Source organism: Rhinolophus ferrumequinum, chromosome 17 (assembly GCF_004115265.2).
Source record: "Rhinolophus ferrumequinum isolate MPI-CBG mRhiFer1 chromosome 17, mRhiFer1_v1.p, whole genome shotgun sequence".
NCBI classification, from domain to species: Eukaryota; Metazoa; Chordata; class Mammalia; order Chiroptera; family Rhinolophidae; genus Rhinolophus; species Rhinolophus ferrumequinum.
Window position 1 is genome coordinate 53,292,338 of NC_046300.1, and position 18,295 is coordinate 53,310,632.

Consider the following 18,295-nt stretch of genomic DNA (forward strand, 5'->3'; position numbering starts at 1 on the left):
AGGGACAGGAAGGGATTATGGGAATGATGCATCTAAAGAGCTCTTTTAGGATATTTCAGTTCCCTTAATTTTGCTTTGATGCTTTGAAAGGGCAGAGCTTTCACTTGGACGAGGTCTGTTTGCTTTCCTAGGCCCAAATCAGAATGCATGAGAATGTGCCTAATGGTTTCTAAAAGCTCTCTAAACATGGTGGGGAGAATACGATAGGCTGTCTGAAGCCAGATGTCCCCATCCACAAATGGAAATAGATATGCTTCCATACACATGCAGCGGTACACCTACTTCTACTACTGCTCAGTAGGTAACATCCTGTGAAAGCACCAGTTAAAAAATAACATTGAGTTTTCAATTTTGGAATTCAGCTATAGTTAGAGAATACTGTAAGAAGCAGCAGCAAAGACATAGCTACAGATCCTTACAAATGACTATGACAATAAATAATAATAATAGTAGCAGTAACTGATATTTATCGAGCATGTACTTTGTGTTAAACCCTTGGTAGATATTATCTTGTTTGATCCTCACAGTAATTCTATGAAATAGATAGGATTAACAACTTCACTTAATAGAAGAGGAAATTCAGACACTGGGTTTAACCCAAGGTCATACCAATTAGGAAACAGTGCAGCCACAATTTGAACCCAGGCAGCCCGATTCTACAGTTCACCCTCTTAATCACTAGGCTGTAATGCTTAATCAAGGTTGGGGGCCCACCAAGAGTGGTGAATATCTAAGTTTCTGAATAACAAGTATGACAAAGTAACTTCAGCTTATGTCAGGAATAAAGCAGTGGTCCTGAAATACATTTATTGGAAATATAGAAGATTACCTCCTTACCAAAAATTAAATTCATTTGATTTTATTCTGATGACACGTTACTATATATTTAAAATTAAATAAAGTAAGTTTTTCTACCTTGCTAAATTTGGGACCAACATAGGATATAACAGACAATACTCTGAGAATGAGAAAAGTTTATTTCATGGGGTCACTTTCATAGTCACTAAACAGAGAACAACTTGCACATTTCATTTCCTCTGACAGCTCAGATATTACACTGACTCTAATATCAGTTTTCGTATATCATTTCTATAGTGGTATAAGACATCTGCTCATCTGATTTATCTGCAGTTTAGCACAATCAACTACTTACCTTCTTAGTTCAGGAGGATTAAAAGAAAACTCATTATACCTAAAGGCAGCTGAGAAGTTAATGAATCCGTAGATCAGAACAAATTAAGACCTATGAACTATAAAGAGCCTGAAATGCCAATACATTATATATTGGATACACATCAGCCAGCAATCATGTAGAACGCTGATATGCTGATGAGCAAAGAAACAGGACAGATCCTAGACACTCAGGACTTTGTCCTTTTGGTGGCGCTGTTGCCATGCACTAGTGTCGGGAAAACCCCACTCACATAACTTTAATTACCACCGAGCACAAAAGAAGCTTTGCTTTTCCATGATCAAGCTGCTAGAAATTTTGGGGTGAGGGAGAGAAGTAAAGGCTAAATAAAAGAACAGGAGGTAAGATAATCTTGCCACGTTAAAAGGTAGACAATATTTTCATGTTGTTATGTAAAACCTATGAAAATGGTAATAATGTTGCATGGTTAAATCAAGACCACAAATAACTTGTCTGAGAATCTCACCACACACTTGAAATTTTATTAAGTGCATTTTGCCTCTTTTTTTCTCTAAATATTATGCTCTGCAATGTGCCATTGATGGATGCATGTGATGTGCATTTTTTTTTTTTTTTTAAACAAGCTGAGACTAATGTGGTTGATACTAGGTTATGGGAAATCTTAACTTGACGGAATGATGGCTTTGGGGCATCTGCTTACAGGGTAGCATGCACGTGAGGCACGCTTTTCTTGAGTCTGGGTTAGAGGTGGGACAGAGAAATAACGAAAGAGTTTGTTTATAAAGCTCTGAGGGGGTCAGTCTGGATTTTAATTGTTAAGCTTACATCAAAACAAGAACAAGAGACTTTCTGCTCACTCTTAGAGCCTCAGTGGTCCTAAAAAAGGGAAATGCCCTAGACATCTTTTCTGATCACTCGAGTGGCCCTTTGAGGAGAACACCTTTGGGGAGCCGCAGATCACAGTTATCCTGAGCTTCCTGTGTTAGTTAGGTTCTGAGCACATGGATTTCATGCTCTTATTCAACTCTCACCAAACCAATACAAGTACGGCCCGTCAATATTCCCATTTTATAGGTGATTGTGCCAGTAAATGGCAGAGCTGGGATATGAGCCCAAGTTGGCTGACATACAGTCTATGAGTATATTCTTTTCGTCATCACATAAAGCTGTTTCCATTGATAGCTATTCCTTTTCCTTAAATAGAAAACACACACACACATACACACACACACACACACCCCCAAGACATGGTTTTATGCTATTGTTAATCAAAATCCTTCACCAAAATAAAATTCACTTAAAAATCCATTAGAACCAATTCCTAACTCCCTTCCTAAGTCTGTCTAGAGCCTAGTTTTTGAATAAATCTCATGAGGGCTACTCCTAACAGAAACCCTCCAAAATTGTTACTTGTAGCCTGGTTTCCACAGAAGTTGTAAAGTATTGTTTTAATTGAATTTGGTTCTCAGTTAGAAACTTTGAAAAATTTGTCTGTCAAAGGCCAGTAGCTTTCTCAGTGGGCTTGATTTATTGAGCATGAGATGCCTACAAAAGCCAATTTACTATGAGAAGTACGGTTACATTTAATTACACTTTAACTGACTAATTTATTACATCTAAACACCTTTGAAACAATACATATTACCCTGAACTGTACAGATGCTGAGGGAAGCTGAGGACTCAAAGCTGGTAATAAATACAATAGAGTTTGCTAAACTCTTCATTTTACTCTGCGTGGGCTTTCTGGTTTCAGACTGCAATGGGTGTGACGTCCTTAGGTGGAGATGTTAAACTGAATGTGACCTGCCTAAATCTCCTTTTCGAACTATTGGTCATTCAGCCCTGCCCAGAGGGAGAGTTTTTCTTTGTGTATATAGTTAATATCCATTTATCCGGTCTTAAATGTAAGATATTACCTGCAACATTCAGGATGTATATAAACCAAAAAAAAAAGCGCTCATATTTATTTTGGGATTTTGATGAAAACTACCTTATTTTAGAGTAAAAAAGGAATCTTTTAATATTATTGATCATTTCACTCAAACCACCACTAACAACCAGCGGTGACTGAGTGTGACCTCATGCCAGGCTGTGCTCTCGGCATGGTCCCACCTTCAAGGAGCTCACAAGCAGGCCTGCGGGATATTAGTACAATGGTTACCTGGTGCGGTAAGTGCTATCATTGAGCCCGAAGATCACGGGAACCCAGAGAAGAAAGAAAGAATTGTGTGTAGAGTGGTTGAGGGTCAGGAAGGTTTCATGAAGCAGTGACACTTGAGTTGGGCCTTGGAAAACAGAATATTCTAGGTGGAGAAGAGGAATGGAGGGTCTCCAGGCAGAGGAAAGAGCGTGAGCCACGGCATGATTGGCATGATCTGGATGAAAGGCGTGGCAGTGACGGGCAAGCTGCACAGTGGAGCAAGAGTAAGGAGCCATCAGTGCTGTGTGTATGTTGGGTGGGCCGTGAGGCTGAGACAAACAAAAACTCATTTCAAGTCCTGCTCAAGGCCAGGGAGAAACAGGTTATCTTGTTAAAGGAGAGACTACCCTCCTCTCCGTAGATTTAATTCTGTTCCTTGTCAGAAGTTGGAATTCCTTTCTCTCTCTTTCTTCTTGGTGAACTTGTATTCATTCTTGAATTCTGGCTGAACTGTAGCTTTCTCTGTGAAACATCCTGAAACCAGCAGGTAGAAGTAATTGCTCCCTTTCCCACATTCCCAGCACTCTTTATTCTATGAGTGTTATCACTCACTATTCTGACTTACTCTCTGAGAGTAAGTGAACTGTTTACTCTCTGCTTCCCTACAATTTGGTGAACATCTCAAGGCTGGGTAAAGTCTTATTTGTATCCCCAGCACCCCAGCATAGTTCACAGCATGCTGTACCACTCAAAAAAAAAAAAAATATGTGAAATGAATTAATGTGAGTCAAGCTAGGTTGTGGTTAGAGTCATCATGGGGATTTTCCTGGTTCTAGTGGCAGAAAGGAAGGTACGTCTGACAGCGAGGCCTGGAGAAGGGCTACAGAAAGCTCTGGAGCTAGGTCCTGAGGGATAAGGTACAAAGATAGGTGCAGACTGCATTAGGAAATGACAAGTGGGACTAAAGTATGAGCGAAAGGTGGGGAGCAGTAAGAGATGAGATTGGAGAGGGGGGCAGGTCTCAGATCATGAGGGGCCCTGGATGCCAAACTAAAAAGGCAATGAGGAGTTATGAAAGGGCTTTATGCAGGGAAGAGACAAGATCAGATCTGGGCTTTAGGAAGATGACTAGTGTGACTCATAATGATAATAAAAATGACAACTAACCTTAATTTATTAAATGCTTATTATGTCTCAGATACAGTGCCAAGTGCTTTACAAGGCCACAGCTTGGATTTGAATCTTGGCTATATGACGTCAGAGCAGACGCTCCCAACCATCAGGCTATGGGCTTGAACTGGAGGTACAGAGGTATTAGGAGACTGCTGAAGGAATTTGGATGAAATATGAAGTGACAAGGCTATTATGTTAGGTAGGGAGGGACAAGAGGGAAAAAGTAGAGGGGATCCTTAGGATTTGGAGACCAATTGGGTATGGGAAATGAAAGAGTAGGAGAAGCACAGATGTTTCCCAAATTTCTGGTTTGAGTGCCAGCATGGATGGTGGCACCAGCAGTGAAATACAAGAAAAGCAGGATATTACCGTAATAAAGTTATGAGTTCTTTCATCACTTCTTTCTCATGGTCCCTGTACAACTTCTAAAGAGAAAGGTGTGAGCTCTCAGAAAGACCACAAAGGTTCTTGTAAACCGCTCTGTTTAAACTCTAAATGAGGAACAAGGCAAAAGTTCACTAAGGAATGCAATTTTCCATTTGGTGATCGTTTCCAATATTGAAATAAACTGAATTTGATGCAATAATAACCGTATCTTATGAATACCAAATGTAGGCTATTCAATTATTTTCTGTCTAAAAAATAGACTATTTTCAATTTCTCATTTGGTCAAATAGAGGGGTTATTAAGTTCATTACCAATGATGTTATTTTTGTCTGTATACTTTTAGAGAGGAATAGTTGTCATGCATGAGCACATGAGTCCTTGGCAGAACAGGACAGTGATGAGAACACTGTATCCAGGGCAACCAAGAGTTCAGCCTTTTCAGTCCATAAATAATCATTCCTCAGCTTGCCCTTTGTAAGGTTGGTCTCTGAGCTACTTCATGACAGAATGAGCTCGTTCAGGAGGCCACTGTTCTCTTTCTTTCTTTTGGTTTAAATGACTGCTGAGGAATACTTTATAAGAAAGGCAATGTTTCAATTTCATTGTAAATTCCATTGGCAAAAATCTGTCACTTACTCTTCTGTTCTTAGCTCTGGCTGTAAGGATACTCTGAGTAACCAGCACACAGGGGTATTTTTGATGGGTGGGTAGATGCTCTTTGGTACCAAGGCTGCTTGAAGCATTATGCTTGGTTAGTCATTCAATTTAATGAGAGCACAACTCAGGCAAGAGAAACCGAGAGGGTGGGCAAGGTGGGGATAAAAAATAGTAATGAAAAATTAACATCATTCCCTTCCACATCTCAGAGCCAATTTGAATTCTTCTTCCATAAAGACCTGTAAGTTCTCTCCAGAGCAGAAATGTCACCTTCTGCTAGATATCGGTAGGCCTCATGTGACAACGCCATAACATATCGAGAAGTTACCATCTCATGGTGGTTAGGAGCTTGGACTCAGGAGTCATGCCATGCTAGTTCTGAATCATCTTATTCAAGGGCCTCGTTTTTCTCATCTGGAAGTGGGAACTCAATATTACTTACCACATAGGGTAGCAGTAAGTAAGGAGTAAATTAGGGAACACACAGGCCTAGTGCCACGGCCTCTGAGATTTCTAAGATCTACAAAGATGTTGGGGACCTGGGAAAAAAAATGGCTTTAAAATTCAAAATGAACATTGCAAAATTAATGCATATGTAATTAAATACTAAATACGTAAGTGATTCAACTACACTTGAACTTAATCTTTATATGTTTTATATAAATATGAATCAAAGTTACACAATTTTATATTTTCTTTCAAAAATTGCATTGTAAAAAAGTTATAATTACCTTTGGATAACAGGGCATTTTAGTATGTTTGATCTGATGTTGAATGTGGCCTTTTAAGTAAATGTTCCTTGGGCCTATGCAGGTCTTAAAATGTCTCTAGGTGCTTAATAATTACCATTATTTAATAAAGATTTTATTATTCTGCCTAATGATGTTTCTTGTGCTGTATAGGGCTGTTCTGTCACTGTTTCAAGATCCTTGAGGAGAGTGTTGTGGAGAATGGACTGAGTCAAAATGCTGGGCTCTGTTTTGGGGGCTGTTCTGACCAGGTGTGGAAGCTGGTGCCCAGGATGTAGTTTCTCCACCTGAAAAACAGGGAGATTTTGACCTGCTCCAACTCCTCTGCTGCTCCCTAGTGAGGATGATGGGCTGTACTGAAAAGTGCTTTAGCTGAGTAAGCAGACGGGAAAAGATAAGCCACGAAGCATCCACAGTGCCTGTCACGGCCCTTAGGCACAGGGAGGAGTCAGCAAACATCTGGTGGCTTCTACAGAAGGTGCTGTTCTGCCCTCAGATCCAAGCAATACTTGGTGCATCCACAGTCTCTTCCCCTTTGTTCATTCATTGAACAAATATTTATTGAACACATATTGAGCCCCTAGGGCTTATCCTAGAAGCTGGGGATGCAAGAGGATACCCAGAGGAAAATTATTCCTTTTCCTTTCAGTGTATGGTTTTCTATATCATGACACAATTAACATACATTATCTGATGGTAAATAAGACAATTTAAGAAAAGACAATGGCCCCTCACCTAATTCAGAGTGGGTTCTGAATATTTCTTATAGGAGTGGTTTCATTTTGGCCCAGGCAAGGCTGGGTTTTTTTTTTTCCTATTTCTTTTTTTAAATTTACTAAATTTATTGGGGTGACATTGCTTAGTAGAATTACATAGGTTTCAAGTGTACATGTCTATACTACATCATCTTTACACAGCATTGTGCATTCACCACTGGTGGGGGGGGTGGTAGAAGAGAGACAAGGAAGGAGAACTGACTCTGGGCGGCTGGGTTCTGGTAGGAAGAAGCTAGCTCCTAGTGAAGGCAATAAACAAGGATGCAAAGCCCTGGACTCACAGGTGGCAGGCAGGAGTTCCAGGTGGTTGTGTCATCGCTGCTGGTACTTATGCTGACATTACAGTTGTCAACCTGGGATGCACTTAGGCCATGGGAAGCCCCAGTGTCCTCTAGTTCCTCATTCTGTTGCCGCCGTAGACTTGCCAGCATTTGCAGCTCAGATTCACTCATTTGGCTGGGTTGGTAGTTTCTCCAGTCATATTCCTGGCCAAGAGAGAAAAAAGTGACAGAGCAAAGGGTCACTTGGCCTTTGTTCATTTTACAGGCTACCAAAAAATGCTCCTCCCCAGCCTCACCCCTTCAATGGCTCCTCACTGACAGAGGTCGGGTCCTTCACGTGCCTGTCTGCGGTGCCTACCCACCTGCCTCACCTTGTCTTTTTGCTCTTGACATGCCAGCCAGATGGTCCTTCGTTAAGAGCCTCCAAAGCATCAAACTTACGTCTGCCTTAGGGCCTGGGCATGTGCCCGTCCCCTGCACCCATGCGCTGGCTAACTCCTAGCAGTTTTCTAGGTCCCAGATTATATGTCCCTTCCTGGGGGAAGCCTTTTCTGACAAGCACAAACAGGGTCAGTGCCTCCACGTTATGTGCTCTCATAGAATCCTAGTGTTCATTGTTTAGCATCTATCACAATTGCAGTTATGTAATTGTTTTTCACACGTAGTCTTATGGGTTCTCCAAAGGAAAGCATCATGATTGTCTTACTCCTATTGTACTTCCCATGTCTGGTGCTCAACTGTTTCTGAGGATTGACTAAATAAATAAAAATTCAAAGGAGTTTTTTCAAAAAGAGAAATCACTTTCCATAAAAATACCTAGTTTACAAGACAATTGATGAATTTCATTATTGTCAACATTATGAACAAATACATTCAACTTACAGTAAGACTGAGAATGACTAGTGCTGTTAAAAGCCATCAAATAAAATATGAACTCAAGATGGGAACAGGTAAGGTCTGAAAGCCAGAAAGCTACAATAAACTCTTTTACTGATAGGGCCTTTACTACATATGTAATCTGTCAGGCACACTTTTTTTTCAAGAATAGTACTACAAATCTTTAGAGGCTAATAAATATTCTTTCACCATATAGGGAAGAAATTGGCATATGGAATTTTCAAAACCTTCTCTTTTTCTCTGGCTTAAACCAAATTTGATAACAAACATTAATTTCAACATCGCTAAAGCATTAACATCATATATGAACAGGGTGGTTTACATCCAGGACTGGCATCTAACTTAAAAACAATCTTGAATTTTTCTTGTACATCTGGAAACATTGGTTGTGCTCAAAAAGTTTTTTTCCATGACACACTAGAATTTTTTGGACATTGTGACTTCTACATTTACTTTCTCAGAGGACCCTTTGAGACAGCTACTGCCTTCTTTTCTGCCTCATAGCAATTTAAAGTTAAGAAAATATAATTGTGAAAAAAAATTCTTGGGGTTTCTATGACATTAAAAGCTTTTTAATAGAGCATTATCATCATCATCATAATTTGGGGGTTATGAAAGCTTGTGATCTAATAATGTGAGGTGGAGATTTTCTGGAAAGTTGCCCTTGGGGACTCACTTAAATTCTTAGAGTTCATGTCTCTAGCAACTTAGCACCCTGAGAGGCCATGGTGTTTTGAGAGTTCTTGGGACAAAACAGATATCACAAGAAGAAGAACAAAATTTATATTCCAATAAAAAACACTAAAAATAAAAAAAGGGAACTAGAAATAATTTAAATTCAAAAGAAATAACTGGGGAGGAATAAACGCAAGAAGAGATGTTCAACATCATTGTGATTAGAGAAACACCACAATGAGATACCATTCACACCCACTGGGGCTGTTATAATACAAAAGATAGACAGTAATAAGTGTTGGTAAGGATATGGAGAAACTGCAATTCTCATTGCTGGTGGGAATGTAAAATGGTGCAGCCACTTTGAAAACCAGTTTGGTGGTTCCTCAAAATGTTAAATATGGGCGATGTGGCCTATCAATTCACTCCTAGGTATATATCCAGGAGAACCGAAAACATATGTTCATACAAACACTCGTACACGAATGTTCATAGCAGCATTATTCATCATAGGCAAAAAGTAGAAACCACCAAATATTCATCAACTGATGAATGGATTTTTGTTTATCCATACAATGGAATATAATTTAGCCATAAAAAGTAATGAAGTACTGATACATGTTACAAATTGGATAAACCTTGAAAACATTATACTACATTATACTAAATGAACGAAGCCAGAGACAGATTGCATGATTGCATTTGTATGAAATCTCCAGAATATGCAAGTACATAGAGACAGAAAGCAGATTTGTAGCTGCTAGGGGCTGCGGGAGAGAGAACGGGGGCTGACTGTTAACGAGTATGGGGTCTCTTTTTGGAGTGATGCAAATGTTCTGAAATTAGGGGGTGGTGATTGTTACAGCATTTTGTAAACATACTAAAATCTTCTGAACTGTACACTTTAAAAGGGTGAATTTTATGGTATATAAGTTATATCTCAATAAAAAAAGTAGTTCGGTAATCAGATGTGAAAATGAGAACGCTTGACGCTGTGAGATGTGAGAACACATGACATCGGGCTCAACAGTGACCAAGTGACTCACTGTCCTCCACTTCAGTTTTTCTGTCAAGAAATAGAAATAAACATTCTAATGCGTCACATAGGTGTGTTATTTGGCTTGTCATTGCCAATAGATGCTTTTACAATAAAAAAGAAAATTTTATTTTCATTTCTGCAATTTTTCTTAAGAAAGCCTTAGTGTGTAGTATGATTAATCCATCCATACATTCAATTTATTTATTTAGCCCACAAGTCTGTACTGTGCCTGAGGTACAACCCCAGATGCTACGATAGAAAAACGAGAGAGAATGGGGCAGTGATTAGCCAGATGATATGAGTCTTTGCTTTAGTTCAACCATTTACCAGCGCTATGTGATTGGGCAAATTACTTCTCTGTGCCTCAGCTTCTTTATCTGTCAAATGGAACCATAGTAAATGCCTCATGGGATTTTCGGTGGACTGAACGAAGTAATACATATCAAATGCTTATCATGGTACTTGACAAACTAAGGGTCTCCAAACTTAACGATTCACACCTTTATCAGAAGACATTTGATTATGTACCTTCCAATATATGGTTATTTATAAATCAAACACATGTACAACTATAAACTATATTAAAATAGCATGTATATTATAAAACATACATTAAAAAATAGGAATTAAAATAGTTGAGCTTAAAAAAAAATAAATGGAAATAGTTTAATCGTTTTCTTCCTGAAGCCCAATGGATTGTTTTTGATACACATCTAGGGTGAGTACAGTCCATTCAGGAGACTCCTGAGTTGGCGATCGACACATATGCTCCCTGTTAATAGTATTCTTTCCTCTCATTTTCTCCGTCCCCCTCCGTCCAGTCTTTCATCCATTCTGTATTATGCTAGGAGCTGACAGTATACAGAAAATAAGACACACCTCTGTCCTCGTGGAGCTCACAGTCTGGAAAGAGAAGCATAATAGGTATTGTAAATCGGGGTACAGGTATTGTAAATCAATACCACAACAGAGATAAGGCTAAGATGCTTGAGGAATGCAGGACAGCAGTGACTAACTGCTCAGTAGAATTAGGAAAAGCCTCATAGAAGTCTAAGGTGGCATTGGACAGTAATTAAATTTGTTGACAAATGGAATGAGTAGCCTTCAAAGGGAGTGAATTCTCTCCACCACTGTCAGGGTTGAAGCAGAGGCGGGGGAAATAATAGCTGGCTGGGATACTGCAGTAACCTGCAGTGGTGGAAAAGGATAGATTGATTCATTAATTTATTCCACAAATACTTACTGAGACGCTACCATGTGCCGGGAACTGTTGATGCTAAGTTTGCTTAGAACTCTATATTTCCACGATTTTATTTCATTCAACAGTAATAATGTATTCTGACAACACCCTGGAAGGAGCAGCCATAAATGAGCAGAGAGAAAAAAGCGACTTTCTCCAGGGTCATGAATATAACGACTGGTGGCAGAGACAGGTAATTAACTTAGTCTACTAATACATTCTTGATTTGCAATCTCTTAAACCATTTCTAAATCCCCAGAAAAGCTAATCATTCATTCATTTTTTTAAAGAAAGCTTGCAATAAAGTCTCCACATTAAGGTGGACTCCAGCACAAGATGTCATCTAACTAAATTATGCAATGCCGAGAGGCAAAGTGCCTTCTGTAATTCTATCTCTGAAGAGCTCAAAATGCTACATATAAGCCAATCTCATCTCAAAATATCCTTGTAGGAAAGAGGGGAGACATTATCAGTCGGATTTGTTTTAGGAACAAGGTAATGAGCTCGAGTCTATATTATCAGCTGTGCTCAGATTCCCAGGCAAGTCCTTTCCTCATGATGCCAGTCTAGCCTTTCGTTTTCATTGACCTTTCTTCAGACTTTATTAGGAGCCTAAGACAGTGAAGGGACAAAGACAAGTAATATGTGGCCCCTGCTTTCGCAGGCCTTACAATCTAGTAGGGCAATTAAGAGTTACCAAGAAATGAGTATAAAATAAGGTGGCATTTACTGAGGTATAGCGTTAACAACAAACAGAACTTTCCTAATGATTAAGAGGAAAACTGTTAACTCCAGCAAAATAATAAAACACAATAAACAAAAATAACCTTTCAACTTGATGCCCTTCACCTAATCTCTCTTGTCAAGATTTTAAGACAGATCAGCTAAACAGATCAAACATCTGCTTGTAGAATTTTGTGAGCCTCAGGTAAGGATCAGTTCTACTGAACTGTGGATAACACAAAGCTAAGTTTACAATGGTGGTGCAGAGCCAAACGAGACGTGGCCATGGGTTAACAAGACCAGACAAAGAACCTCATTTTATGGATGGGACTATAATTGAATTGAATTGGAAGAAAATTGGGTTGTTATTCTCATTCTGAAGCCAGTAAGATCTCCGAGACTCTCTTTCTGAATCCGGTTTGCACTGTGACAGTGCCTGACATCCACAGCACAGGGGACATCATGTTGCAGAAATTCTTAATAAAAGGTCTACCAAACAGTCCTTGACTCTTTGTATTCTTTTAAATCACAGCAAGACTCAAGGGGGATGTAGGCTGTTATTAACAGAATGTAATATAAAAGGTAATGTGAGAAAAGGGAGACACGCCAAACAGTCTGGCATTCAGAAAAGAGAAAGGTCACTCCTTGTAGGATCAGTCAAGGATTCATGGAGGAGATGGTCTCTCCACTGGGCCTTGAAGGATAGGAAGGGTGACATGAAAGCATATTCTAACCACCAGGCAGGAAAACACTGGGTAAGCCAGAAGTACGGAGCTTGTATTAAAAAGCTTAAAGGGGCAATAGGGAGCAGGAAACAAACTAGAAATATACTTACACATACGGTGTTAGAAATGAAACCAGTAATTTTCCTCCAAAGTAACAAGGATGGAAATACCTAGAATTTAATCTAAACCTTTTAAGACCAAATAGCTTCTACACCTCTGCCCAAGTCTTATGAAAAGGCTAAGATTCCGCCAAAAGACATATTCTTAATAGTTCCCAAATGGAAACTACACAAATGCCCAGCAATGGTAGAATGGATAAATAAATGGTGTGACAGTGACACAGCAGGACAGTGTATAGCAATGAGATGAGTGATATACTGAATCATACAAACAAAATACTAAGTGAGAGAAACCAGACAAAAGAGAGTATACACTGGTAAAACTAGGCTTGGGGGTTGGGGGTAGGTCGTGACAGGACAGAGACAGGAAGGTGTAGTGACAAGGAGGGAGCACGACTGGGCTTCTGAGGTGCTGGTATTGTTCTCTTTCTTGATCCCTGGTTATGGTCACATGGGTTTGTTCAGGTTGTGAAAGTTCATCAGAGTGTATGTTTACGATACGCATACTTCTCTGTGACCAACGGCGCAAAAAAGTCTAAGGCTCAAAAAACAGTTCCCAGGAAGTGATTTGTTGTTAATCACTGGCACTTGACTCTGGACTGTCTTAGTCGGGAAAAGAAAAAGCATTTTGTAAATGTGGCTGGATAGTGAGTATCACTGGCAGTTTAAATTTGTACGTGTTATTAAGAGTTTTGAAGCTGTAATTAGAAAGTTTTGGAAGTTTTTTTGAAACCCAACATGACAGCAAGAAAAGTAGAAGTCCATTTTCTAAAGCTAACTTTACATTTTAATTGGCATTTAATTTGATGATTAATCTCCTCTCTGTTGCTATTTGCACAGTGTTTAATTTCTACACTGACATGTGAAATAACAGCCGATGGTAAATTAATGTTCCAGGACATCTCTTCACCAACTAGCACTCCTTGAAGACTTGTTTCAAAGTCCTGAGCTACACATCCCACACAAGGGTTTGCCCTGACTCATTGGCGAAGCAAGCCCACTAGCAGTAAGAATGAAAAGAAGACATAAACCACAAATGTGAGCTGTAAGTGACACATACTTGAGCACGTAACTCATTCACAATATATGGTAGCTTTCAGCATGCGTTTCACCATGCAAAGAGGTAAATCAAAACTTAAAGACCAAGCCACAGTACAACTTGAAAAGCTTTGCTAAATTTAAGGGATGCAATTTACACAGCATAAATCAGAAGTCAGGCTGTTAGAAAGAAGCAACTGGTCAGAATCGAGATTGTGTTTTATGTCAAGGGCTTTCATGTGGACCTAGGCTTAACCAGTCCCAGTGCTGCCTCGGAAACGTCTGACAATTTACAACCCGACTCAATCTATACTTCATTATCTATGCATACTAATCCCTTAAGAATATCTCAGGTAGAGAATTCTTGGGTAATTAACCCAATAGTGGCAAAACTCCTTGCAAAGAGAGAACTTTTTATCTCATATGTGGCTTTCTCTTTTTTCGGGGGGGGAAGGGCAAGAAAGGATTTTTTAAAAAGATCTTAATATTGATGTGCTGTATTTGTATAGAATATCCTTTTAAGCTATGACCTAAAAGAAATAAAGAAACATACATTTTTCCTTGGTAGTGAACATGCTAATTTTCAGAAAGAATTCTCTGACAAATAGAGCTGAACTGCTTTTATTCATCTAAAAATGAGTTGATAAACAATTTGTAATTTTCTAGCACCTATAGTCTGAGTTCAAGGTACATCCTGACTTTAACAATAAACTAATGACTGGAAGGAATCTAGTAAAACCGAATTGAACAGGTTTTATATTATATTTATATTCAAGGATATACCCTGTACAAGGCGATGGTAGCCTTGTACATAGGACAAGCACAGTAGCAGTCAATAAATGGTAGTGTAAATTAGTATTTAAAGAACCAGCAGGAAAACAATCACTGAAACTGGCCATAGAAATGAAAATAGCAGAGGTAAGCCAACTGATGCTTCTGGAGTGGGAGGCTGATAACTTCCAGTAAGTTTGAATTGTTTAAGAATGTAAACAGATTGGTTGTAATAGAGTGATGACAGACAGACCGACATCTGTGTATATTTCTGCACATTAAAACACTGCAAAGCTTAAAGTGACAATGGAAGCCTAGTTGCCACATGATCACAGACTTCTGTCAGCGGCTTTTAATGGGGCGGGGTGGGGGATTCCAGTGTGGTGGAAGGTACATTGGCTTTTCTGGCCCAAACTCCTGGGTTTGACACCGCTCTGTCACTTATTGGATGTGAATTAGGTGAAAGCCTCTCTGCTTCCTCATCTGTCAAAAAGGAATAAGTAAGGCCTCTTGGGAGGGGTGGAGATGGAGACTGGAGATAAAGTGAGGGGCATGGTAGAGGACCTAGCACATGACAAGTGCCCCATCCTTAAAGGCACAAAAAAGGTTCTTAATCAAAGACCTCGATCTCAATGTGTTTAGGAAATACCGTCAGCCTAATGCCTGTTACATAAAGTAGGAAATGGCAGGTATGCCTTACTCCTATTTAAAATAAAGAAAACCAAGACATTCAAGAAGGTGGATTTCTCCAATAAACATTTGACTAGTAGGATGCTACCCTTCGCATTAGACTATTGGAGCACTGACAGTGAAATGCTAGAGAGTGTGTTGGCTAAATGACCACTGCATTTTCATTGAGTCATACTTCTGATAGTCTCTTAATTCTTGTTGTCTTTCTATGTACAATTTCTGAAACTTTTGAGAACTTGAAATTGCTCCTCTTCATTAGAATAAGTGACACATTATTTGCATACCAAGCTGCTCAGAAATGGAGATATCAAAATGTCCTGATGACGTCTGCAATTCCACATCATCACCAAAATTTTGGATCATAATTCCATTTAAAATTATCTTAACATACTCTATACTCTAGATCATTTTGCCTTGGTCAACAACTAAATTAGATACTAGTAGCCTTTGGAAAAGAGGTTAACAACTAAGTTAGATAAAGAAAGTGAAAAGAATAAACCACTCTGTAGCATCAGCAGGAGTTTGGACTAAAAAATATTCAAAAAGAAGGCAGAGGGCTTGGAGTAAATTCCACCTCGAAAATTTCTATGCTTAATGCAAATACTTTTAATTGTAGCACAAATGTTATTCAATCACCAAGTTCTGTAGCTTCAGCAATATGCCCAGCAGTTCATTGGCTGATAGAACTGAGTTAATGACCTTGTTTTTTCAGAGACAGGAGGGAGTGTAGTTTCAAGAAAACTTCAAATATCAGACTCTTTTCCAAAGGCTACTAATTGGTAGGAGTGTCCAGTTTAATAAATGAAGCATTTTTACCATCGCTAACATTATGGTTTATGAAACGCTACTAGTCCTGCCCAAGTTCAATTCATTCCATCAACCGGGAAGCTATACACCTACAGTTTAGCTCTGGGAACATGGTAGGCACAGAGAGGGTGGTCTGTGGGGAATGAATGGAGAGATACCATGTCTTGCTTCTAGATGTTTTTCTCTCTTCAATGTATCCCTGAGAAAATACCAACATGTACCTGGCAGAAGTGAGCCATTAATTCCCTCTTACGTTAGCACTTGATTCGACTATTAACAGAGGACAAGAAGCACATACAGCTAGTACTTATTGAACAGTACCTATAACTAGTTTCTGGATTTTACTGAATTTGAAAAGGTTTCATTTGTTTTAGAATGCTAGGTATACTGGTTACATAACTAACTACTCAGCAATAGGTAGAAGAAAATGCCCTGCCAGATTATGGGCTAAGTGTTCCATATGTACTATCTAATTTAATACTTACAACAACCCTATGGAATAAGTATTATTATTTCCACCAAGTTTATAGATAAGGTAACCGAGGCTCGAAGAGGTTAAGAAATTTGTTCAAGGTCCCATAAGTAAGAAGCAGCAAAGCCAGGACTCAAATCCAGGTCTGTCTGATTTGAGTTGGTGCTCAAATCAGAACCACGGGAGTCCACTGCTCTTGACTTCTTGGTTTTGAAGAATGAAAACGTAGACACACTTGACAAAGGGCCTTGTTTGGGGAAGGCCCTGAGGGTGACAAAGGGGAAGGCTGCATATTAGGTGGCCCAGGGCAGCACCAGGCCTGTGGGCAACTATGGTTCCACCTGAGAACACCTGCACAGCTAGGGCAGGGAGATGAGTCTGTGTGTAACACATAGGGCAACCTGACCCCCAAACAGGTGTTTTGCAACAATGCAGTATTGTTGTCGCTGAAGCAAGTCAGGGGTCAGACAGACATTTGCGAATTCTTCAAACAATGGAGTATTGTTAGAAAGACAGCTGCAAAGACATACTTGAGTGGCAAATTCAAAGAAAAACAGATGGCTTCCCCTGGAACAAAGAGTATTATATACCCTAGAAAATGCAGAACTTTATATAATGGGCCGATGCTTTTAAAATTCTAAAATAATTTACAAATTCCCTTTTCTCTAACTTTGTAAAGCACAAATTATATAGAATAGTTAACTTTTATTTCTTAAAAAAAATATGATGACAGATATGCCCTATTCCAATACTGGGCTCAAGTTTGTCAGGGAGGCAATGAAACTAATCCTTTTTCATTATCCAAAGGAAACTATTTGACAATAAAAGGAAAAAAAAATTCTCATATTGTACCTAAAATATCTTTAAAAGTGTCTTTCCATAACTCAGTTTTGATTTTCCAAAATGGAAATGTGAAAATTAAACCAAAAATTTATATGTGACTCATTTTACAATTTTTTTTTTGCTATAAAAAGTCACATTATTTTTTTTTCCCTAAAGAGAATACCCGAATTTGTAATTGGTAGCGTATTTTGTCATTTTTATGAAAATAACCATTGTTCAATAAGCTCAAACTTTTTCTGGTGTCTCAAAGCCTGTTATATACGTCTTTTTTATTTGTTTGTTTAAAGACGCACATAATGACATTTGTAGGTTTAAAATGATTCATTCAAAATTGTTTCCAGGCAGTTATACATGTGGAAAATTTTAATTACCAGCTATCTACATGGTTGCGATATTACCCAGAGGGCTGTATTCTTTCTTAATTAAAAATATTTGAACTTCATAATTGAGAATTCTATTGAAATATGAGTGAAACTTTGCAAGGAAGAAATTTACCAAGCAGTTAGCAAATCAGTTTCAGTAAGCATTCCTTAAGAATTACTAGTACCCTTCCATATTGGGGAATAAGAAAGACAGTTGTCCTGTACCTGTTTTTGTAAGCCCTTTATTTTCCCTTGTCATAAGGGAATATGACACGTTGATACTTTGCAAGAGCTCAGATTTTCGGGGTATGTCCACCCACCATTCCTAATTGCAGTACCTTGACAGCTAAGTGGATGGCTCAGATCTGTCCACAGTGATCTGCAGCCCAGTAAATGACATGACCATCACCTTGTTGTTCAGGTTCCAAACCTAAGAGTCATCCTCGATTCCTCCTGTTTCCTCTTCCCTATATCTGTCAGTCCTACCTCCCGACTATGCCAGTGATCTGCCACTTCTCTTCATCTCCACTCTGAACTATTGGAGTAATATTTCATATCCTCTCCCTGTTTCTATCCAT

At 39.0% G+C, this 18,295-nt stretch overlaps 1 protein-coding gene across 5 annotated transcripts in view; it reads right to left on the reverse strand.

The window, feature by feature from the left end:
- The window catches only part of CFAP20DC (CFAP20 domain containing), a 235,842-nt gene that overhangs the window by 45,831 nt on the left and 171,716 nt on the right, over positions 1-18,295 (reverse strand). For 4 of the 5 annotated variants that reach the window (XM_033132750.1, XM_033132748.1, XM_033132749.1 and 1 more), the window contains one exon: positions 7,317-7,520. In XM_033132750.1, the coding sequence (XP_032988641.1) occupies positions 7,317-7,520 (204 nt within the window). Of the gene's footprint in view, positions 1-7,316; positions 7,521-10,806; positions 10,831-18,295 lie in introns of all 5 variants that reach the window. The other variant, XM_033132746.1, reaches the window with a different exon arrangement.